This window comes from Rhinatrema bivittatum, chromosome 15 (assembly GCF_901001135.1).
Source record: "Rhinatrema bivittatum chromosome 15, aRhiBiv1.1, whole genome shotgun sequence".
NCBI lineage: Eukaryota > Metazoa > Chordata > Amphibia > Gymnophiona > Rhinatrematidae > Rhinatrema > Rhinatrema bivittatum.
The window spans coordinates 66,558,202-66,584,002 of record NC_042629.1 but is presented as its reverse complement, the minus strand read 5'-3'; the positions used below and the strand labels follow the sequence as shown (position 1 = coordinate 66,584,002).

Below are 25,801 nucleotides of genomic sequence, written 5' to 3'. Positions count from 1 at the left end.
TTATTGCACCCCTACTTTTTGTAATGAGGTTAAGCAGAAGTTGTAGAAATAGAAAATCTTTTATAGAGCATCTTTGTTTTTGTATGACTTATGCAGGTCATTAAATAGGTGTCAATGCATCTACATATAGATATGGAAAATATAGAACACGTATGGGGGAAAAGTAAAAAATAGTCTTATGCAGTCAAAGTAGGGAACTAAGGGTCTTCCATGTAGGAAAATAACTGTGTGGCAACAGAAGGAAATACGACTTGACTCTTCTGAAGCCTCTCAGCTTGCCCTGCTTGCCACAGCATTTATGACCTGGGATGGTCGTACTCTGATGGCATTGTCCCCTTAGTGAAGCATGGTGGGAGTTTTATTTTTCTCAGAGAGTTTGCATGGTGGATTTTCTTATTCCAAACTCTTGTTCAGCTGTACAGCGCAGAATTTTTTTAAAGAGAGCCGTCCTTAGAAAAAGGTAGCATATTGAGGATCCCATGCCTCGACAGAAAGGATAGCCGAGAAGTCTGGTTTTCATAACCAATAGAAAAGAATTGAAGCGGAGTGGTGGGATATGAAAATCGAATTGCATGTGGGTGTCTGGATATGAAGAGATAAAATCTAATGAAAATCTCATTCCTTGGAACGAAGAAATCAGAAAACAGGGTTTTATTTCTGTCAACAAGAATGCAGCAAAACTTAAAGCAAGGAGACTGGTGTTTTCAATTGACCTTGTTTCCATGGAGACCATCTGCTGACTGTCAACAAGTTGTAGAGAAGGCTTATAGAGACAAAAAAAAAAAGTCTTTTATTCACATTAAGAGAAAAAAAAATCATGCAATGTTTTCCTGTTCCCCGTTGTCTCAGTTCACTGGCTGAAGGATCTTAACAAAACGCCCCAAAGATAGAAAAGAGCTCACCTGTTCAAGAGCTATTGCTTCTTGAGTATTCAATGTTTCTATAATGGCACTGAGGTCCCCTGTGTTTGAACATAGCAGATGATGGCAGATAGAGACAAAAATGCTCCATAGAGTCTGCTCAGCAAGTTATGTAGGGTAATAAGTTGAACAATCAGCTACTGCCTTTGTAACTGGAGGCATTAGGTAGGCATAGCTGAGCTATATGGGAAGCAAAATCCTATAATTATAGGGTGACCTCTGAAGCTCAGTAGACCTATTAAAGCTATCCTCCTGGCTTTTTTGGTTGGGGTTTTTTTTTTCTAGACTAAGGGAGAGAGGGGGGTGTAATTTCAGGAAACCTGTGTACACATTAGAACTAGAGGCGCAAAGGTTATGATTTCTGAGGGTGGGTGCATCCGTTTTCTGGTCTTTGTTGCATGGTGTTAAGAGAGCAGATTTCTGTTAATGTCAAACTCCAAATGCATGCAACTTCTCCCAGGAAAGAGGCATGACTTAGTGCAACTAGGAGTCTTTTATTTCCTTAGTAATAAGCTTAATGTGTGAAAGAACTCCACCCTGGTGGCTGATACAGTGGCCTGCTCTTATTCTAAATGTTCAGTTGCGTGAGGCATCCTCTTTGTATTTTGCTAAAGAATGGCATGTCCCATCAAATCTAATCATCCCAGTGATTACACACTCATAAATCAAGACCAATACATGTGTTATATTCCCTTCGTGGAGTTTGTTATCAGTGCATAGAAATATGGTTGCATATTTGTCTTCCTTCAGAGAAAGTGGTTGTTTTGGCAAGAAGAAAGCCAGAGTCCTATGTGTTTGGTTATAAAACTGGTAAATTGGACTGCTGAAATGGTCAGGAGCTGATGACGAAATTGGTAACCTTTTTGTCCCTTGCCCAGTGAATCGACATAAAGAATGATGGTTAGATCTTCGGCTGAGTTTTATTATTCAGAGACAAACAGGAAAATGACGGGTTTTGTCCTATTACAGGGCAAGCATGGAGAGCTCCCAGCTGCAGGTGGTATCGCAGCCAGTAACTCCAGTCCCATATTGGGTTACATGGGGGCATTACCTTTAAAGGTGTAAAAGAAATGCTAGGTAATTATCCACAATGGAATGTGCTCGCTTGGACGGAGGCCCCGGGTAAGTTACTAATGGAGGAAGCAGGATCTGAGAACTCTGTCCAGTATTTGGGCTTGCCCGCACTCTTTCCTGTGAAATGGTCTGCCTAAGCTCAGTCTGGATGAGTCATTTCCTCAACATAATAGTTCCTTCATGCATTCACTTAAATTAGAAGGACAATGCAGGCAATCTTCTGGGTTTTGTTTGCCTTCCACAGGGAAAGAGCATAAAGATTTCCCACACCCCACAAGTTCTATGGTACAAGTTGATGGTCTTTCTGAAATATAAACAAGCCATCCCAGAAGGATGGGGAAAGTAAAGTTAAAAGAGTGAGTTGAATCTAGCTCCTTCTGCTGATTTGCTGTCTGGACTCTGTGGCACCACCTACTAGTTGGTTATACCCAAGGAGGAGCACTCCATTTACAATGGAGGGGAACATAAGAAGTTGCCATACTGGGTCAGACCGAGGGTCCATCAAGCCCAGCATCCTGTTTCCAACAGTGGGCAATCCAGGCTGCAAATACCCAAACATTAAATAGATCCCATCCTACTAATGCCGGCAATAAGCAGTGGCTATTCCCTAAGTCAACGTGATTAATAGCAGTTTATGGATTTCTTCAAGAACTTGCCCAAACGTTTTTTAAACCCAGCTAAGTTAACTGACCTAACCACATCCTCTGGCAACAAATTCCAGAACTTAATTGTGCGTTGAGTGAAAAAGAATTTGCTCTGTTTTGTTTTAAATGTGCTACTTTCTAACTTCATAAGGTGCCCCCTAATCCTTAGTGTCCTAGTCAACTCATAATTTTATAAACCTCTATCATATCCCCCCTCAGCCATCTCTTCTTTAAGTGAAACAGCCCTAACCTCTTTAGCCTTTCTTCACAGGGGACCCGTTCCATCCCCTTTATCATTTCAGTCGCCCAAAATGTGTATACTGGTAATTTATAGTTTGGTTTTCTATTAAGTTTCAGGACCCTAATGGAGGAAAATAATGGATGTCAGGTGCTATACATAAAAGAAGATCCTATTTCCTCAGTGTTCCAGGAGGATAGACAATTTCGGTTGTCCAAGGTGCTTTACGCATTTGAAACCCATGAATTGATCTTCAGGCCTTTGGGATTGGGACTCCATAAGGCCCTGAAGACAGCCGTAAATTTCTGTGCTTATCAGGCATCCAAAGCCTTCAGGACTCAATTTCCTGTCCCGTCAGCCCTGGTAACAGGAGCATCAGTGACTTTGGGACGCAGAAGCTTCACGAATCTCCCCCCTCCCAAAGAATCGTCGCTCTGAAGCTGACTGTTTATTTCCTAGAACCGCTGGCAGTCTCAGCCTTACGGTTTGCTCTTCTAACTGTATTTGCTTTCCTGCTGGCACCGTCTCAACGCCAGCTTCATTCTAGTCCGATCAGATTCCTTGGCGTTCACACTGAAGCTCGTCCTGGGTCCCAGCAGTAGCACAGAGTGTGGTAGACATGAACATTAACCTGAGGTCTAATCTGTGAAGCCAGCATGCAGAAAAGACTTCTGGATAACATCATGATCACAGTTACACAGACGAGGAGAATTATTGCCTAGCAGCTTCCAGGAAATTTGGCTTAGAATATGGAGATCTAATATAACCACCTGCAAAAAAAAATGCTTCCTCCAGCATGCTGCTAAGCTCCATGACTAACTCAAGGACAGTGTGTTCTCAACCAGGAGAGATGGTCGCTCAGGTTGCTCCCCCATTTCCTGAAGGAGATAACCAGTTACTGAAACAGCTCAGCCAAGCATGGAGCAGAGAAACCTCTACTGCTTAATTGGAAAGATAAGAGAAAACCTCCAGCCTGGAGCACAGCACAGCCTATGAAAGAAAGGGCTAATAATAATAATAATAATAATGTACGTGAAAAACAACACGCAATAGAGCAGCATCAGAGAATGCATCAGCAGCACCGACGCAATCAGCTACCGACCGACCCTGGCATCCGCTTCTCGGCAAAGTGGGGAACAGACTGGCTTGGGTTAGAGATGCTTCCTATTCATTTAGATATCTCGGGATGCATACCTAGGTGGAGCTGGCTTACCGTAGGTTCTAATTTTGTGCTTTGCTGCCTGCCAGGGCTATAATAAATATTACAGTACTACTGGTTGGTCTCTCTCCTGTGCCTGTATCAGGCACACTTCTTGCTAGTCACGTTAATGGATGTAACACAATCTCATTTCTATAAGTAGCCTAACTAGAACAGGCCTGTAGGCAGAAGAGGGCTTTGAAGATGAATTGGTCTTAAACTTCCCTGTACCCAAGAAACATTTATTGGTGGTGGTGGTGGTGGTTGTTTGTTATTGCCCAAGGAAACGCTGTAATGGCTAGTGAAACTACAGGACACAGTAGACAGCAGCTGATAGAGAGGACAGGTAAGATCAAACATAGGGCGAGACCTTTACCAATGAAAAGATGTTATTAGTTATTAAATGTTTCTCCTCCATCCATCCTGGGTTCCTTTAAACCAGATACTATCTCGTAAACTGCCATAAACAAAACATTCTTCATTGCTTCTACATCCACATCTTTCTTTTACAGTAGTTTGACAAGCAGATCAGTGAACTGGCACAGAGATACATTTCCGCTATAGGTCAGCAGTGGCTGAAAATGATTCCTGTATGCAAGGAATATTTTAAGAACCCAGCTGTACAGCAGTGTGAGCCATTCGAGGTTTTATTATGAGGCTAATAAGCTGCCCCTGGGAAACAAGAAAGCTGTACTCCTGCAAACAAAAAAAAAAAAATACTCAGAATAGATACTGAAATATCTGAAAATAAGAACATAAGATATGCCATACTGGAACAGACCAAGGGTCCATAAAGCCCAGCATCCTGTCTCTAACAGTGGTCAGTCCAAGTCACAAATACCTGGCAAGTACCCAAACATTAAATAGGTCCCATGCTACTAATGCCACCAACAAGCAATTTATGGACGTCATCTCCAGGAACTTATATAAACCTTTTTTTAAACCCAGATATACTAACAGCCTTAATCATATCCTTTGCCAATGAATTCCAGAGCTTAATTTTTTGTTGAGTGAAAAAGGATTTTTTTTCTGATTTGTTTTAAATGTGCTACTTGCTAAATTCATGGGGTGCCCCCTAGTCCTTGTATTATCCGAAAGAGTAAATAACTATTTCACGTTTACCCGTTCAAGTCCTTTCATGATTTTGTAGACCTCTATAATATTCCCCCCTCAGCCGTGTCTTCTCCAAGCTGGACAGCCCTAACCTCTTTAGCCTTTACTCCTAGGGGAGCTGTTCCATGCCCTTTATCATTGTGGTCACCCTTCTCTGCACTTCTCCAGTGCAACTATATCTTTTTTGAGATGCGGTGACTAGAATTGCACACACTATTCAAGATGCGGTCTACCCATTGAGCGATACAGAGGCATTAATGACTTCCATCGTTTTATTAACCATTCCCTTCCTAATAATTCCTAACATTCTGTTTACTTTTTTGACCACCACAGCACACTGAGCCGATGATTTCAATGTATTATCCACTAAGTCGCCCAGATCTTTTTCCTGAGTGGTAACTCCTAAAATGGAACCCTAATATCGTGTAACTATAGCAAGGGTTATTTTTCCCTATATGTATCACCTTGCACTTGTCCACATTAAATTTCATCTGCCATTTGGACGCCCAATCTTCCAGTCTCACAAGGTCCTCCTGCAATTTATCACAATCCGCTTGTGATTTAACTACTTTAATAATTTTATGTCTTCTGCAAATTTGATCACTTCACTCATCGTACCTCTTTCCAGATCATTTATAAATATATTAAAAAGTACTGGTCCAAGTACAGATCCCTGAGGCACTCCACTGTTTTCCTGCTTTTAACCAGTTTGCAATGCACAAAAGGAGATCTCCCACTATCCCATGACTTTTTAGTTTTCCTAGAAGCCTTTCATGAGGGACTCTTTTAAATGCCTTCTGAAAATCCAAATACACAAAATCTACCAATTCACCTTTATCCATGTGCTTATTCACCCTTTCAAACAAATGTAGCATATTTGTGAGGCAAGACTTCTCTTAGGTAAATCCAAGCTGGTGCGTCCCATTAAATAATTTCTATCTATATATTCTGTGACTTTATTCTTTACAATAATTTCCACTATTTTTCCCAGCACTGAAGTCAGGCTCATCAGTCTGTAGTTTCCCAGATTACCTCTAGAGCCCTTTTTATATATCGGGGTTACATTGTCCACCTTCCAGTCTTCAGGTACAACAGATGATTTTAATTATAGGTTACAAATTACTTGTAATAGGTCTGAAATTTCATTTTTTAGTTCTTTCGGAACCCTGGGGTGTATACCATCCGGTCCAGGTGATTTACTACTCTTTAGTTTGTCAGTCTGGCCTACCACATCTTCCTGATTCACCATGTTTTGGGTCAGTTCATCTGCATCATCATCCTTGAAACCATCTCTGGAACGGTTATCTCCCCAACATCCTCATCGGTAAACACCAAAGCAAAGAATTCATTTAGTCTTTCTGCAATGGCTTTATTTTCCCTAAGTGCCCCTTTAACCCCTCAATCATCTAAAGGTCCAACCGACTCCCTCGCAGCCTTCCTGATTCGGATATATTTTTACAAGTTTTTATTGTGAGTTTTTGCCTCTATGGCCAGCTTCTTTTCAAATTCCCTTTTAGTCTGTCCTATCAATGTTTTACATTTAACTTGCCAATGATTATGCTTTTTCCTATTTTCTTCAGATGGATCCTTCTTCCAGTTTTTGAAGGAAGATCTTGTGGCTAAAATAACCTCTTTACCTTACCTTTTAACCATACTGGCAATCGATTGACCTTCCTTCCACCTTTCTTAATGCGTGGCGTACATCTGGACTGCGCTTCTAAGATGGTATTTTTTTTAACAATGTACACGCCTGTTGTACACTATTAACCTTTGTAGATGCATCAGTATTGGGGGCTTTTTACTATTTTTCTCATTTTAATCAAACTATCCCTTTTGAAAGTTTAGTGCTAGAGCCGTGCTGTTACATACTGTCCCCCTTCCAGTCATTAATTCAAATGTGATCATGTTATAATCACTATTGCCAAGCGGCCCCACCACCATTACCTCTCCCATCAAATCCTGCACTGCCCTAAGAATTAGATCTAAAATAGCTCCCTCTCCCATTGGTTCCTGAACCAATTGCTCCATAAAGCAATAATTTATTCCATCCAGGAACTTTATCTCTCTAGCATGTCCTGATGTTACAATTACTCAGTCAATATTGGGCATAATTGAAATCTCCCATTATTAGTGCACTACCAATTTGGTTATCTTCCCTAGTTTCTCTTCACATTTCATCGTCTGTCTCAACATTTTGGCCAGGTGGACGGTAGTATATTCCTGTCACTATACTCTTCCCCAACACACATGAGATTTTTCTATCCATAAAGATTTGATTGTGCATTTAGTCTCTTGCAGGATCATTATCCTGTTGGACTCTATGCCATCCCGGGCATAAAACGCACCCCCACCACCACCACCAGCAAGTTGCTCCTCCCTATCCCATTGGTTATTCTACTTCCACCAGGTCTCTGAGATGCCAGTTATGTCTATCTCATCATTCACTGCTAATCACTCTAACTCTCCCATCTTACTTCTTAGAAGGCTTCTGACATTAGCATACAGACATTTCAAAGTTTGTTTTTTGTTTGTATTAATAGCCTGTTTTTCAGTTGACAGAGATAAATTGGAATCTTTTAGCTCAGGTGAGTTTTTAATTACAAGCACTTGGACTACTTTTCTTATTGGAACCTTTCTGTTGGGATCCCCTAACTCTAATGCATCATTAGTATCCTTTGAAGATACCTCTCTCCGAACCATGCGCTGCTGAGCGACTGTCGGCTTTCCCCTTTGTTCTAGTTTAAAAGCTGCTCTATCTCCTTTTTAAAGGTTAGCGCCAGCAGCCTGGTTCCACCCTGGTTAAGGTGGAGCCCGTTCCTTTGGAAAAGACTCCCCCTTCTTCAACAGGTTCCCCAGTTCCTTACAAAACTGAATCCCTCTTCCTTGCACCATTGTCCCATCCACGCATTGAGACTCCGGAGCTCTGCCTGCCTCTGGGGACCTGCGCGTGGAACAGGGAGCATTTCAGAGAATGCCACCCTGGAGGTTCTGGATTTCAGCTTTCTACCTAAGAGCCTAAATGTGGCTTCTAGAACCTCTCTCCCACATTTTCCTATGGCATTGGTGCCCACATGTACCACGACAGCCGGCTCCTCCCCAGCACTGTCTAAAATCCTATCTAGGCGATGCGTGAGGTCCGCCACCTTCGCACCAGGCAGGCAAGTTACCAGGCGATCCTCACGCCCACCAGTTATCCACCTATTTACATTCCTAATAATCAAATCACCAAGTATGACAGTCGACCTAACCCTTCCCTGCTGGGCCTTGCTGAGTATAGGATGGCCATTTGATGACTTGTGGGGAAATGGTTGGCCCAGTCAAGCTACTGTGGTGGTCTCACGTATTCATAATCACCTGGCATGCGATCACATTTGGCTCTGATTGGCATATTATTACCTGTTTTCAGTGGGGAAGTGAAAGGATAAATTGGCTTTGGCGATTAAACTCTCCCATAGCTCCCAGACATGGTGTAGTGTAGAAGAGAGTTAAGGCACACCTGTAGAGCAGGACTTCCTACTGCTATAGCACATCTGTTCTTTAAGTAAACAGAGGTGTCTTCTGTTTCCTACACCTCCAATCTGGCTCATTTCATGCATATAAATTCAGTACTAGAAAAAAAATTAAAATCTCTCTGACCTTCCAGCAGTGTAGTCACACAGGCTCACAAAAAGATGATCCAATGTTGACATGTATTTATTGATTTATTATTTATTTGAGTGTTTTATATACCGTCATTCCATGTGAGAATCTCCAGTTCACAACGGTTCAAAAGGGTTTTCCAAAAACAGTAAGTCTTATTTGATACATTATTTATTTATTTATTTATAGATTTTTCTATACCGGGGTACGTAAATAACATCACCTCGGTTTACATTCAAACAGTAATTCAGCATTGCGCTTTACAATATAACAAGGAAACTAAACGAAAAACAATACAGTATATAACTTTATATTAATAGAATATCAGCAATATATGAGAGATTGTGGCAGTTAGGAAGAGTAGTTGAGGATGAAGACTGCTTGGGAGATTAAAAACTCCTCTAAAATCTTTTCCCATTCTCTCTCTCTGTGCACAAGCTTAAATCTATCTTGGTTTGTTAAGAATAGTTTGGGTTTCTCGGGAGCATTCTGCTCGTTTTCCTTTTAGGTTCCCTTTAGGTTGTCCCTTATAAAACGCTACATCTCTGTACTGCTGTTCACTGGGAGCGGGGACAGCTTCCCTACCTCAGGCAGCCCATGCCTTCCCTCCAACACACCCCTGCCCACCATAAGGCATTGATTCAGCCGTGCAAGGTCATTTTAATTTGCTCTTTCCTTCTCACAAAAGAGCACACACATACTCGAAGGAGTAATCCATCCCTCTGCCTCCAAGTGTTCAGGTCTGACAATTTTCTGCCAAGTCTTCCAATTCATGATCTTGAACTCTTCAATAGCGCCAGGGTCTAATTCTCTCCTGAATAGCCCCAGCTCGCTGATTACTTAGCATTAAACTTTATCTTATCAAAGTAACAAAGTGGAAATTGGTGGAGAAAGCAGACCCTGCTGGTAGCTAAATTAGGTCTGGCTCTGTGGAGCTTTTGTGCAAGCTTCAGGGGGGAAAAAAAAAAAAACGAATTTTAAAATAGTACGAACAGGCGGCCCCATTTCCACCCAAGCATTTTGTAGCTTGGGTTTTAAGGTGACTGCATAGCTCCATGTATAGAATTCTCAAAAAAAAATAAATTAAATAATAAATTATGCAAGCAAAAAATAAACCTAGTGCAAAAAAACCCCATAAAAGTCACCATGGAACTTTTCTGCCTGAGACTTAAATGTAGCTCTTTAGGTGAAAATAGAATTCTAGTTCTGTTTGGGAAAACTTTATTTCTCTGAAATTATTTTTCCTTTCTAGAAAACACAGGAAATAATTTACCTGGGCAAAAAAAACCCAAATGTTTAAAACCTTCATTCAGAAATCTGCAAATCAATTGGTCTGACTCAACATGGCACTTTTTAGATTCTTAATTGATCTTGTCCCTTTTTTTTTTTTGGCCATATCTTAAATCTGGTCCTTATTGTATTTTGGGAACATTTGGAGGAAAAAAAAAACAGCTAATGAAAACACTTTGCAAGAATGTAATACCTGCTGCTGCTGCTTATTCTTATTTATTTCCCTAGTTGTGAAATTCTTCAGGAGATGGGAACACTTTCACTTGTCCTGCAATTCAACATTTTCTCTGGCTGCATATCACAGATAGTACAATTTGTGGTGATTATATTGCACTACGCCAGAAAGGAGACAAAGCTGCAGGCGTCATCGGTTCTAAAACTGGTCATTAATATCTCCCTCTTCAGCGCTCCTCATGATGTTGGGGGGGTTGGTTTGTTTTGGGGTTTTTTTTGTTTGTTTTATTTGGCTAACAGGTTTAAACCAAGACTTGCCTGTGCTTATCTGGGAAATCTGAACTCAAAATACACTTTTCAGGGCTGGAAGCTAGCCCGGCGCACAGTAAAGAAGTGTGATAACAGTACATAGAGGTGAATTTTAAAAGCCCAATGCGTGCATTAATTTAGGGGATGCGTGAAGAAGTCGGGCATGTGCGCGCCGAGCAGATTTTAAAAGCCGCCCAGATACGCGCACATCTCTCGCAGCGCGCACATCTCTCGCAGCGCGCACATCTCGAAAGTTTTTTTTTAAAAAAGGGGGTGTGGGCATGGCCCGGGCATGACCCTAAGATGTGTGCGAAAATACCGATGTGACCGGCTGCTCGCCGAGGCCCCTGCTGCTCAAGGTTACTTCTGCGATGGACGACGTATAAGTTAAAAAGGAAAGAAAACTAGGCGGATGTACGGGGTTTTAAGGGTCAGGGCTAACTGGGGAGGGTGGAGGATATCAAACCGGGGGTGGTGGGGGGAGCGAACTGGTAAAACTAGGAATGGCATCAGTGCGCACCCCCCTTAAAATTCCCCAATTTACATGGCAGAAGCGGGATTTGCGCGTGCCCACTTAAAATCGGGCGCCCCTGTGCGCCCGGTCAGGCTATTTTGTAACCATGCAAGCAATATGTTACCAAATGGCCACATACCTGGTTGTAGGCTGACGTACGCTTGCAAATGTAGTTAACCATCCCTGTCTGTAAGAGTCATTTCCATATTCACATAAGGAAATGAATCTTCCTTCTTTCCATTGGCTCCACAGAGACCCTTACTGTCTGAGGAAAAAAAAAAGCAAAGCAGCAAACTCATAAATGCATATTTTTTTGCGGTCTGTAATTGTAATTCATGATTGGGGGAGGGACCACTAAGTGTGCAACCCTGGACCTCCATCACCTTGCCTGGATGACAAATTCCCCAGGTGTCGCATTGTCAAGGTGACAATGGGCTACAACTCGGCTCTGGCTGGGCAACACCAATGGCCAGAAACAGACGTGCTCCTGCTTGCAAGTCCTAACCAGGGCTGGTGGAAGAGTATTTGGCACCCTAGGCGACCTTCAATCATGCACAACTTTCCTATTGGCGGCAGCTCCAGCACAGTGCTCCCCTCTTTGGCGGTAATGGCTCTCCCTCTCTGGACCTCATGCTGGTGGTATTTTGCTGCTCCAAAACGTTTGGCGCCCCAGGGCAACTGCCTGGTGTGTCTATGGACGTGCCAGCCCTGGGTCATAAATGCTGATGACTGGAGTATCAAAAGGAAAGGGGCAAGAAGAGGTGGCAGAGAAATGAAAGGGCAATGCATTCGGCGGCAAGGTGCAGGTTCACCTCTGTTTTCTCTCCTCCTCCTCTACCCCCCCTCCCCCCAAATCTTCTTAATGATCATCGCTGGCCTCTGTTAAACAAAGTTCTACTCGGTGATTAGAAAGTCTGAGGAGTCCTGTCCTTGAGCTGGCGAATCAGTGTTTTGCGCTGTAGATGGGGGGTAACTAGCCCTGGACCAGTATCAGTACCTGCCAAATGGGGGAGGTGCGCGAGCTTTTCAGAACACTCTTGGCTGGCCTGCCTATAATAGAAATGAGCCTCTAGGATCGTTTATCACTTCTACTATGAATTTTAATTTTAATGATGTGTGCTTTTGAGGTGGTATCACTTTTTCATCCCTCAAGGAAACGGGAGAGATGGCTGGGTTATTTTATTAGCCTTCCTCTGTTCCTTTAGTAATAACTCCCCCACCCTCCACCCCAAGAGTGTCCTTTCCTGCTGATTCATTATGCGTTGATAAGCAGAGCATGACATGTTAAAAACCATCCTGGTAGTATTTGATATTCAGTAGTAACAACTTATCTATTTATAGGAGGGTTTTTTTTTTAAAAGAAGGGAGAGGGAGAGAGACAATCTACATATTGGATGTGCCAGGACAGTAGGTAATTTGCATTAAGCATCCAGAAATACTGTTTGCAATCTGTCACCCTTCATTGGGTTTTCTTTGTTATGACCTTCACAACACGAGGGGAGCATAAGTAATAGAAACTCCATCACAGGGCCAGGGGCTCAGCCTACAGCAGTGACCTTGTGTGATGGGCAAAAGCGCACAGCAGGAGCCCCGGCTCCGTAATCATTGCCCTCTGACAGCTGTGAGGCGGCTGGAAATGAAATAGTGGTGTCACTCCAGCGCCCGGGCACCTGCATTCACACAAGAAATGCCACCGCTCATCATCACTGGCATAATGTGCCTCTCCAGTGGGCAGGCTCGGAGGCCAAAAACTGAATTAAGACTAGAGTTAAACTCTTCTCGTCCCATACGTCACACTTCTTTCAAAGCATGGCAATGGGGGAGGGGAGTTTGCTTTGATGTCACCTGCCCTGTACTTGGTCTACAGAGATACAGAGGGCTTTAATATCTAGAATTGTTTCATCTGGCACCATTAACCACCTCATGCAGTGTTCTGGACTAGCATGGGGCTCTGAGTCCAGGAGTTTAATAAGCCCTGGACAGCCTCCCCACATACACCCTATGGGCTGGCACCCAGATGGCCCCAGTCTGCTTACTCTGCTGGAAGGCCAAAGGTTCTGCTGCCTCGATCCCTTGCAATGATTGGGGCAGAAGCTTGTGGAGCCTTGAGCAATGCCAGAAGAAACCAGCGAAGGGAAGGAAGGATCGGAGGGACTGTAACCGCTATCCACATGATGATGCTGGGAAGTAGGGGAGAAGAGGAAACAAATGCGAGGAAAGGCTAGAAAGAGAACCCCGGGGAGGGGACAAATAGGAAGAAGGGATGAGTTGGGAATGGAGAAGCAAAGGTGACAGAGGAAAGATCAGTAGGAAAGTGAAAAGTGCAAGGTCAGGAGAAAGAAGCACTGGGAAGAGATGAAAGGTAGATAAAGTAAAACAGGAGGAGAGGAAAGAAGAATAAAGATTAGAGAGAGAGAGAGAGAGATTCAGATGGAAAAAGAGCCCATAGGTTGCAGACATAAGGATATTTTTATTTCTAATGAAGAAATTAGTGCATAATAACGACAGACTTTATTCTTTCTGTTATACCTTTGCATGCAGCGTGATAGTTATTTCCTATCCCACCTCTGCCACCAATGCTCTCTCTACCTCTGCCCCCAACACACATTTCACATATTCAGAGTAGTGGTCAGGGGGAAGGGTGATAATAAGGCATGTGGTTGCATGTTATATTATTAGAAGTTAGACAGAATGCTCTGTAAAAAAAAAAAAATATATACAGTTCAGTTATGTTTTAGGAGCTGAAAGTCCCAAGCAATCAACAGAGGTCTTCAGACCACCTCTCGATAATAAGATAACTCGCCAGAAATTCCATTTCCTAAAGCTAGGCTACAGGAGGGTTTCAAGGAAGAGATGATAGCTTTTCACCCCAGCAATGTGATCCTAGCCATCATCCCTCCTTGGAGCATTATGATTTTACAAAAAAAAAAAAAGCTCACTTTACCTCTGCACGTTTTGTCCCAGTTCAAGAGGAATCATGGGTATGAATTTTGGGGGGAATGGAAAATGTTTTACCTAAATTGGAAATTCCCCATTGTATGAGGTTTCACCGGATATAAAAGTCTGCTTTATATGTCCTACTGTTCAGACACCAGATTGACAGGAAAATAGCAGGTGGGGGGTAATAGAGCGACTCTCACCCAATGCCTGCTTCTCCTGTCAAAACAGTGTCAGCAGGATAAGGCAACCTGACACAAGTTGTATTTTCTGAAACCAGAGAAAATAATGGTTTACGGAACGGGCGATGTTATCTTAATGCAGTAATTCTCCCTGGAACGGGGCATCGTTGCTGAGAAGTTCTCCAGCTGCCCTGGCCGCACGCTTGCTCTGGTTGGACGATGGGAAAGCGCTGACGGAAAGCCATGGGGTACGGTTTGCCTAGGATTGCACAAAGAAAGAGAATAAAAGATTTGCGCATGGAACATTTTTATTGCATAAAATCACAGTGTTCTTTTGGCTGTAGGCAGGGGCGGCTTGGCCTGTCGGGGGATCGAGAATCCTCCGGTGGGCCGATCGCTCCAGTCACGTGGTCTGCCCGTGCGTGGACGTGACAGAGCCGCGCTCGGCAGACCACGTGATGTGTCCTGGGCCGGCCTGGGCGGCGAATACCCGGTCCGGTCCGACATCGTGAATCCGCCGCTGGCTGTAGGCATGACAAACACCTTGGCAGTAAAGGAGTTAAGTATGGGAGACTCGGGGCAAAACCCTGCAATAAATAAGACCCTTCTGCCACAAATCTCTTTTGAAAGTGAGGTGCTTAGTCCTTTATTGCTTGTTGCTTCTTCTTGTCTCTGACTAAGGTTGACCTTAGGAGGGGTGCAGGGGCCCCGGGCGAATCAACCACATGCTGACATTATAGCGTTGGGGATGGGGCTACTATGGCAGTGTGGGGTCCAGGGTGGTCACCTCTTCCCCCTCCCCCCCAAACCAATGGCAGGCCTGCGTCTTACTGCTCTTTCCAATTGTACTTCATTCTCTGCGCTTTCCTCTTTTATTGCTGCCTTCTCTTTCCTGCCTGGCTTGAAGCTCTTTTTTTTTTTTTTTTTTGCAAGAAGTGACCGATCAGAGAGACCGCTCATAAAATAAGGGCAGTAACTGGGTTCCAGCTCCCTTTGAGCCCCAGCTCAGCAAACCATGCATGCTCTCTGGAGCTGCCGTGCTCATTACGGTCATGCCTACAAGCTGCGATGGCAAACATTAGGAGCTTAACACTACTGCTAAACTGAGTCCAGCCTAGGCTCCACGGAGCCCAGCATCTCGTCCGCAAGCAATGGACTCTTACTAAGAACCGTATAAGAAGCAGGGGATGTGTAGCGTTCTCCATCTACTGTTAAACCCTTCCAAAATTTAGTAGTTACGGTTTCCAGCTGGATTGAACACGGGGGTGACCTCGTTGACTGCTATGTTAAATAGCCATTGAAAGAAAAGCCACGGGGGTCAGGTCTTCTGTTTTTTCATGCTGGCCAGGGCTGGGGATGCTGGGAGAAAATCCCAGTGATGGCGGACTGGCAATATCTAGTGACAAGACTTCGGGGGCCACAATTTTAGGGTTCTGGAGGCATGGCCTTCACCCAAAGACGATCACTGCAATGATCAAACTGAGCTGGGAGGAGGACATGAAATAAAAGGGGAGGGGGAACCTCAGGTAGCTGAAAATGAAGGTTAATGAGGCTGTGGCCCAACAGAGACCCATTCCCACTGAGTTGGAAGAAACTTCTGGGCCTCCCCTCTCCCATCGCTCCCAGAAAAGAGAATGATCCTTAAGTAAGATGGGGCCTTCGTGACAGTTCGACAGGCATCATCAGCAGGTCTTAGGGTCTTAAGCAGCAGCTTTTGGCGTGCCTTTGGAAGTACAGACCCGACGTAAGGTGGCGATCGTGCAAGCACCTGAAACGGTAAGAGGGCAACGTGCGGATTCAGCCCCCCCTGCACTGTCGCTTTCTCAGCTTGTAGCTCACAAGAAAGGGGGGAAATGATTTTCAGCGCCTAAAGCCACGCCGAGCGAGCCGGATCCCCCAGACTTGCACCTCCATCATCGCACTGGATTTGACAGCAGTGGCCAAGGAAGACCTTGCTGCCACCGTGTGAGATGGGCCAGTACAGGGGGGGCCACTGCTGCAGCATTCCTGGGCCAGTCCACTGGGTGTGTGACTCCTCCAGGAATGTGTATCAGGGAAGACTACAGTGATAGGGGTATACTACCGTCCACCTGGTCAAGATGGTGAGATGGACAGTGAAATGCTAAGAGAAATTAGGGAAGCTAACCAAATTGGTAGTGCAGTAATAATGGGAGACTTCAATTACCCCAATATAGACTGGGTAAATGTATCATCGGGTCACGCTAGAGATTTAACGTTCCTGGATGGAATAAATGATAGCTTTATGGAGCAATTGGTTCAGGAACCGACGAGAGAGGGAGCAATTTTAGATCTAATTCTCAGTGGAGCACAGGACTTGGTGAGAGAGGTAACAGTGGTGGGGCCGCTTGGCAATAGTGATCATAATATGATCAAATTTGATTTAATGACTGGAAAAGGAACAGTGTGCAAATCCAAGGCTCTCGTGCTAAACTTTCAAAAGGGAAACTTTGATAAAATGAGAAAAATTGTTAGAAAAAAAACTGAAAGGAGCAGCTACAAAAGTAAAAAATGTCCAAGAGGCGTGGTCATTGTTAAAAAATACCATTCTAGAAGCACAGTCCAGATGTATTCTACACATTAAGAAAGGTGGAAAGAAGGCAAAACGATTACCGGCATGGTTAAAAGGGGAGGTAAAAGAAGCTATTTTAGCCAAAAGATCTTCATTCAAAAATTGGAAGAAGGATCCAACAGAAGAAAATAGGATAAAGCATAAACATTGGCAAGTTAAATGTAAGACATTGATAAGACAGGCTAAGAGAGAATTTGAAAAGAAGTTGGCTGTAGAGGCAAAAACTCACAGTAAAAACTTTTTTAAATATATCCGAAGCAGAAAGCCTGTGAGGGAGTCAGTTGGACCGTTAGATGATCGAGGGGTTAAAGGGGCACTTAGAGAAGATAAGGTCATCGCGGAAAGATTAAATGATTTCTTTGCTTCGGTGTTTACTGAAGAGGATGTTGGGGAGGTACCCGTAATGGAGAAGGTTTTCATGGGTAATGATTCAGATGGACTGAATCAAATCACGGTGAACCTAGAAGATGTGGTAGGCCTGATTGACAAACTGAAGAGTAGTAAATCACCTGGACCGGATGGTATACACCCCAGAGTTCTGAAGGAACTAAAAAATGAAATTTCAGACCTATTAGTAAAAATTTGTAACTTATCATTAAAATCATCCATTGTACCTGAAGACTGGAGGATAGCAAATGTAACCCCAATATTTAAAAAGGGCTCCAGGGGCGATCCGGGAAACTACAGACCGGTCAGCCTGACTTCAGTGCCAGGAAAAATAGTGGAAAGTGTTCTAAACATCAAAATCACAGAACATATAGAAAGACATGGTTTAATGGAACAAAGTCAGCATGGCTTTACCCAGGGCAAGTCTTGCCTCACAAATCTGCTTCACTTTTTTGAAGGAGTTAATAAACATGTGGATAAAGGTGAACCGGTAGATATAGTATACTTGGATTTTCAGAAGGCGTTTGACAAAGTTCCTCATGAGAGGCTTCTAGGAAAAGTAAAAAGTCATGGGATAGGGGCGATGTCCTTTCGTGGATTGCAAACTGGCTCAAAGACAGGAAACAGAGAGTAGGATTAAATGGGCAATTTTCTCAGTGGAAGGGAGTGGACAGTGGAGTGCCTCAGGGATCTGTATTGGGACCCTTACTGTTCAATATATTTATAAATGATCTGGAAAGAAATACGACGAGTGAGATAATCAAATTTGCAGATGACACAAAATTGTTCAGAGTAGTTAAATCACAAACAGATTGTGATAAATTGCAGGAAGACCTTGTGAGACTGGAAAATTGGGCATCCAAATGGCAGATGAAATTTAATGTGGATAAGTGCAAGGTGATTCATATAGGGAAAAATAACCCATGCTATAGTTACACAATGTTAGGTTCCATATTAGGTGCTACTACCCAAGAAAGAGATCTAGGCGTCATAGTGGATAACACATTGAAATCGTCAGTTCAGTGTGCTGCGGCAGTCAAAAAAGCAAACAGAATGTTGGGAATTATTAGAAAAGGAATGATGAATAAAACGGAAAATGTCATAATGCCTCTGTATCGCTCCATGGTGAGACCACACCTTGAATACTGTGTACAATTCTGGTCGCCGCATCTCAAAAAAGATATAATTGCGATGGAGAAGGTACAGAGAAGGGCTACCAAAATGATAAGGGGAATGGAACAACTCCCCTATGAGGAAAGACTAAAGAGGTTAGGACTTTTCAGCTTGGAGAAGAGACGACTGAGGGGGGATATGATAGAGGTGTTTAAAATCATGAGAGGTCTAGAACGGGTAGATGTGAATCGGTTATTTACTCTTTCGGATAGTAGAAAGACTAGGGGGCACTCCATGAAGTTAGCATGGGGCACATTTAATACTAATCGGAGAAAGTTCTTTTTTACTCAACGCACAATTAAACTCTGGAATTTGTTGCCAGAGAATGTGGTTCGTGCAGTTAGTATAGCTGTGTTTAAAAAAGGATTGGATAAGTTCTTGGAGGAGAAGTCCATTACCTGCTATTAAGTTCACTTAGAGAATAGCCACTGCCATTAGCAATGGTTACATGGAATAGACTTAGTTTTTGGGTACTTGCCAGGTTCTTATGGCCTGGATTGGCCACTGTTGGAAACAGGATGCTGGGCTTGATGGACCCTTGGTCTGACCCAGTATGGCATTTTCTTATGTTCTTATGTTCTTATGTTCCCTGCCAGCAGCCACTGTCTGACTCCCGGCTCTTGTTTAGGAACGGGGAGGTGACCATTTGGAGTGCTCACTAAAACCAGAAACCAAATTAAACAAAAAAAAACCCCTCTAAATAAACAGAAAACAAAATAAACTTTTTTCCAGGTTTATCCCTACATCCCCTGATATTTGCATAGTTTGTTACCCGCCACCATGCTCTGTTATAGTGCATGGCCCTGGATGCTGCAGTGTGATTGCAGGAGAGGCTGCTTTGTAGTGTCACACTCATAGTGCAAGAGTAAAAGAAAAGAACATGGTGAAAATCCCCTTTTATTCTGAATATTTTGCATTGCCTCTTGCCTGGACGTAGCAGCTCTTCTCAGCTGCTTCAGTCATTTGACCTCACCCAATATGTGTTAGAATTGGTAAAGCACTCTGGGTTGTGGCTTCATTTTTGTTTGTTTGTTTGTTTGTTTGTTTGTTATACCGATAGGCTGACCCAATCCTTGTTTTACCCCAGTGCATGTATGGAAATGTAGTTCTGCCTTCCCCAGGGAAGACTGGGACTATAAGTGCAGCGCACAGAAGGGGATGAAATCAGGACTGGGTCAGCCTGACTGTGAATAAAATGGCTCTGGCCATCAAGCCCCTTAAAATCCTGTTTAGCCAGCAATCTTGTAGGACTTTATTTATTTATTTATTTAAAAACTTTTCTATACTGTCGTTAAGTTAATTAACCATCACAACGGTTTACAAAAAGGCACAAAATAGGGTTAAATGTTAACTTTAATGTTACAGTATAAGGTCAATTTTCAGCAGCGCGCGGCAAGCTGGTGATTTATTCTGCTAAAGTTAGCCAGATGGCGCGCTGAATCAGGCACTTCGTCTAATATGGCTGGATCATGTCCTGTTTAGCCAGATGAACTTATCAAGCTAACTTCAGGGCTGCTGTCCAGCATGGCCAGACTTAACTCCACCCCAGAATGCCTCCAGCTTAAGTAACTCATTTTTATCAGGCTAGACAGCCGGAGAAGTCAGTGGCGGGAAATTTAAAACTCGCATATTTTTCCAGCTAAGTCTCGAGCTTAGTCGGACAAACCATCTGAATGTGTTTATGACCTCTTTAACACAATAATACAGGCAAAAAAAAAAAAAAAGCACCTTTTTCACTTTCGACAAGTCTTCTAGCTATCTAACATAAGCAAAACACTGACTTTACCCGTTATTCCCCTATGTGTAGAAAACTGACACTTAGAATAAGCTGTAAAAAAAAATATGCAACGGGCTTGATGCATTAAATATGTTTGGTCCATTTCTATGCAGATAGCATTTGACATTGAGAAATCACCTAACTTCCCCATAAATTATATCTTCCATGATTCATTAACCCTCTTTTACCCAGAGGATAATTGAATCCCTCACCGTTCTGAGGCACGGAAGTGCGAAGTTCCAAAAGGGCAATCAGTGTTCATAATTCACAGCTTGGAAAAAAAAGGGCTCGGAAACAAAGGGAGGGTTGTTAAAAGTTTAATAACTATTCTCAGACAGTGACAAAACTATCTGCCAGTCACTGCCCTGCAGCCGGGCAAGGGCATTTCTCCGAGCACGGGTGAAGGGCGGGACGTTTGGGACTGTCGGCACGTGGAAGGAGAAAGCGCGCTCTCCAAGTGGGAATGGAAAAGCGCTACGGTCAAAGGTGCGGGAAGAGGAGCAAAGATCAAACGCTGACGGTACAGAATGTGCGAGGTGGGAGGGTCCTACCGAGCCACCAAAGAACGGCTGAATTGAATTTTCCCATCCTACCGGCCCCTGCCTAACTATCATTTTGTGCTTCTTCTTGAAACAACCGGCGTTCGCCGTTCAGAATAAGTCTTGGAGCCGAGCTTCTGCTGTGAGATCAGTGAGGAGCCTGAGGTCCCATGACTTATACAGTTACAAAATGACCAAGAGCCTTCTGCAATTAGGGCTGTGCATGGGAAAAAAAATCTCTTGTAATTTCCTTTTGTTTTCTTTCTGTCGCTTTAGTGACAGAAACGAAGGAAAGCCACATTTTGTTGGGGGGTGGGTTTGTGTCGTTCTGCGTGGCGACTTGAGGTGCACCCGGCTATTTCAGCCAAGATGTGTCTGGGTGGCACCTGTGGCCGTTGCTGCAGACCCTACCTCCAGAAGGGCATGGACAGAGAGGAGGCGGCCCACAGAAGGGCAACCAAAGTAGCACAGGGCCTTCATCAAAAGCCATGGGGTCCTAGAAGACGAGAGCGGCGGGGGGGAGAGATGCTAAGCTAGTCAAATACTTCGAAAGTGAATGCACAAGGAGCGAGCATTGTTTCAGTAAAAGGAAGTTCTAGCAAAACGGGGGCTTAATCTGAGACGCAAAGGGAGTCAACTCGGGAAATAATATTTAGAAAATATTTCTTCAGCCCTCCCACTGGAGGAAAACAGCGTAAGAGAATTCAAGAAGGCTTGGGATAAGCACAAGAGGAGCTCTAGCTACGAAGAAGTGGAAAGCTTGGAGGTTAACTGGGGTCCCTGGCATTGCACCGGGAAGTAAATTGGACAGGCTCGATGGGAATTATGACCCTTATCTGCTGTCATCTTCTGCTTCTCTATGTATTTATGCCTTCTTTAAATAAATTGCGTGCCCTGGGTTTCTAATTTTCCCCGATCGTATTACAGGTTTGTAACAGGACATTGCCAGGGCTTTCTAGAAGCTGCAGAGCTCGTTCTGTAATAAACCTTTGCCTGCGGGGAGCTGAAATGAATTGTTACAGTAAAAACATTTATGAAAGTGTCTTAACGATATCCCGAGGAATCCTTTATGGTACTAAGCTGAGGCGGTTAGAGCCAGGAATATCCTCAGCGCGTTGGGATTTTGAAGTAGCAGAGAGACGCGGGGAGGCATTTCAAGTTTCGGCGATGGCGACCAAGAGTCTGAATTCCTTTTGCTTCATGAATGCAAATTAAAATATCAAGTACTGCATTACCCTTTGATTTACAACAAAAGGGGCTTTAAATCCACTTGGATATTTCCATCAGTAAATTTTATTTTTATCTATATTCCATACTTAGCACATGGTCGGCCCAAGGCGCGTTGCATTCAGATGCGTATTTCACTGTCCCCAGAGGGCTTAAAATGTAAGCTGGTATGTGAGGCGGGGGGAGGGTGAAGTGACCTGCCCAAGGACACAGTGAGTGCGGGGGAGAGAAGCAGGACTTGAACGCCGGCTTCCCTGTTTCTCAGGCAGCTGTCGTACCCTTAGGCCTCCTCCACTTGCTTTTTAAACGCTCCACGAGGATGAAATGTGGCTCTTACTGTTTAATTACCAGCGGGGTAATGTGTAGGCTACGTGTGCTGCTACGCCATTTTTTTCAGCTACAATTGTCAAACTGAATGAAACCTTATTAAAAAAAAAAAGTTGGTTTCTTGATGCAATCCTATAGTGGGGGGGGGGGGGGTTGTGTAATGGTTGAATACAGAGGGGAACCTAAGCTTTAAAAAAAAAAAAAAAAAAAGAGTAGCAGAGTTCAGGTCTTTGAGTTGAACGCTACCAGGCTGTGTCTGCTAAAGACTCAATCTGTGTCACCCTTCTTGCACCCTGGGAGTCAGACTCTGTCACCCCTTTTTAACCCTTCGGTGTCTAAAGCCTAGGGCGTTTAGGCTGGTGGAGAGCGCTGAAGCTGAAAGTGGATCTCTAATGCCTGCTGGCGGCAGAGGTGTAATGTTTGCTGGACTGGTAATTAGGGCATAGAGAGATGGTGCGATTATGGAACGAGCCACTGTTTACATACCACAAGCTTAGGTGCTTGCTGTGTAACCTTGAAGTTGCTCTTAACCTTCCTCCCTCTTCCCTTCATTTCTCCTCTTCCCTTTGCTTAAAGAAATGACATAAATCTTCCCGTCTCCCCCCTTCAAAATACAATTCCTGTAAAGTCCTGTTTTCACATTGGAAATGGAAGTAAGATGGTGCCCCCCGTGCTCGGAAGCCGAGCAGTCCATTGAATGTTGATGAGCATCCATTGTTGCCCACCTTGAATGAATGTGCGGATTCTTTGTGGCTTGCGACACCTTGAATTGGACCAGTATAAGAATTATCCAGAAATGGTGCTCGTGAGTTTATAAGATCAGACAGACGTCTTCAGATAGTAGGAAATGTGATGCAGAAAAACAAAAACAGTTGTGTCATCGGCGATGCAACAGTTTATTTCATCATGGGAGTATAATAGTTTCCCGTAGCAAGGAGAGCTCTTCTGTTGATGTTGAAAAGCCAAGTGTGTCAGTCTGTAAATTTGCAAAGAATAAACTACATTCCCATGTGGGAACTAATTTACTCTAAACAAGGCCTCCATACTGCTAGTAGAAGGATGAGATGACTGTTACTCGTCTCCCTATTCAACCGAAGGGGACAGATAAGCCAACGTCTCCATTCTGCTGCTGTTGGCACCCAATGGATGTGGCTAGATAGTAGCAGCACTCAGCCTCTCTTTGAGTGACTTACACGTGGATCTAAGACTTTATTGTCGTGCACTTCCACAAAAAGTAGACCATAAGCTATTTTTAACATCAAACAGCAGAACTCTCCATTAACCTTGTAGTGTTCTCTTACTGACAGCTGTAGAACATGGCCTTAGGAAGACACCTTATGAGTCCCCAAGAAAGTTGCATCTCCACCCAACTACTTTGTTGATTTTGTTTTAGCTAAGTTTACCTTTAACACATGGGGATAATTTTATAGCAGCCCACATAAGAAGGTCAGTAGATAACGCGCCTAAGTGGCACCAGTTTTCTAAGCAAACTTACCCCTGTATGTCTGCTTTGAAAATTACCCCAGTAAAATTCCACATGCTAATTTCTAGACAGAAAACCTTCCAGGAAATATATCCACGTATTGTGGAAAATCTGAACGTATGCACGGAAGTCCAAACACCTTCACAACCTCCCTCCCTGGGAACACCTCCGCTCAACCCAGGTAAACGTAAGCACATTCACGCCTAAGTTTACCCACGTATTCGAGAGGCAATTTTATAACAAACCATTTCCACAGGTAAAGCACTGTTTTGCCTTTGAAAATTAACCCCCCTCCCCCCCTTCCCCATGCCTTGTATGCAGCTTGTCTGAAAGTTGGTAGATGGTAAAGTCACCACATTAATCTACAGGCTCTGTGCTCAACGGTGTCTCTTCTGGTTCTGAAAGAATGACAAGTGTCTAATGCGTCGTATCCGATGTTCTCTCCACAGTTCATGGTATTAAATGGACGTGCAGCAACGGGAACAGCAGTTCAGGGTTCTCTGTGGAGCAGCTTGTTCAGCAGATCCTTGACAGCCATCAGACCAAGCCACAGCCTCGGACACACAGCTGTCTCTGCACCGGCAACTTAGGTAAATACCGAGAGCAAACAGACATACAGGACACCTGGTCTCGGGCTTATAGGGAGGCGATGATCTGTGTTTCTGCCTCCTGACCTGTTCCACTGTAGCATTATGAACGGAAATCCTGTAAATTAGGAAGAGATGGTATAGTGCTTCACTTCAGGCTATAGCCAGGAAAAAAGACTTTCCTTGGTATGGACAGTCTAATCCTTTGTCCTTCAGGATACCTGAGGCCTGACCTGGCTTTCCAGTACCTAACCAAATGCATTCTGGACCCTGCCAGCCCATTCACCAGGGCTCTTAGTATGGTGCTGAAACTTAGAAAATCAAGCGTGGATCAAATTCTCATGATGAGATAGGGGTTCACTGTGTGCAGGAGCCCAGTGGTTAAAGCACAGAGATCCAAGGTCCCATGCCACCTCTTGTTGCCCAAACTTGGTTTTAAGTTTGTCCCGAAGACTTTCTAGTCATTTGGTTTTGTGCCAATCTGTGTACACTGTGTATAATTAATAATGCAGCTAATGCTCTTCTCATGTGAGTGGGGACACTCAAGAGTCTGCACGATCTCAGCCTTTACTCTCGCTTCTCTGCAACTAGAGGATCATCTGCCCCATGCTTTCCTGAAATCCATCTCCATTTTGCCCCCATTACCTCCCCCCCCCCCCTTCCCCCGGAGCCTGTCCTGTACATCTACCACATATTCTATGGAGTAATAGTTCTTTACGCTGCTCCTGAGTCTACTCACCCACTGCAGCCTTACATCATGACCCCCTTGGCTCCAGTCTACACCTTCCTTTGCAACCAAAAATTCTTACCTCTTCGACACCAGTATTGCCCTTTGAGCTATTTGAATGCCTTCATCATATTCTGCCTTTCCTCTTTTCTATGCTGTGCGTCCACATACTGTCTGCTATAGAGCTTCAGTGAGCCATGGATCTCTGAATTAGAGCTGGGAATTTATAGATTTACAGTAATTAAGACAGCACTGTATAATAAGGACCAACACTACCAGTTTTTGTCTCAAGATATTATACTAGGTACATTTCCTGTGGATCCCATTGTACTAAATATGATGAACAGGGAGATTCTTTACACTTCAGAGAATTGGGGAATAAGACATATTGGGTCTTTATTGATATATCACTTACATAGGCAGGTAACAATCAGGTGTTCCCTTATGATTTTTTTTAATTGTATGCTTTGATTTTAAGTATCAGGTTAAGAGGACGTAATACATTTTGGGTGGTGTGTGTTTGTTTGTACAGGCAGAGTTAATCTCCATGTTTTACATGATATATGATATTTTGTTATGGGCTATAAATTAGCAAAGATATAGACAGTAAATTTCAAAAAAATGTGACCTTGGGGGTTTCATCCCATGGGGATGTATACATCCAGCTTTGCTTTTCCTTTCTAAGCACTTTTGGTTTGGTTGTGTCTGCATTTTCTATTGAAAGAAGACTACAAATCCCAAGAATGCCTTAG

The 25,801-nt window shown here is 43.6% G+C and overlaps 1 protein-coding gene across 4 annotated transcripts in view; it reads left to right on the top strand.

Annotated features, from left to right (window-relative positions):
* Positions 1–25,801, top strand: part of CAMTA1 (calmodulin binding transcription activator 1) — a 1,058,760-nt gene that overhangs the window by 848,637 nt on the left and 184,322 nt on the right. For 3 of the 4 annotated variants that reach the window (XM_029578176.1, XM_029578173.1, XM_029578172.1), the window contains exon 5: positions 24,185–24,325. The exons of the other annotated variant lie outside the window; for it this stretch is intronic. In XM_029578176.1, coding sequence (XP_029434036.1) covers positions 24,185–24,325 — 141 coding nt within the window. The remainder of the gene's footprint in view (positions 1–24,184; positions 24,326–25,801) is intronic. 4 annotated transcript variants of the gene reach the window in all.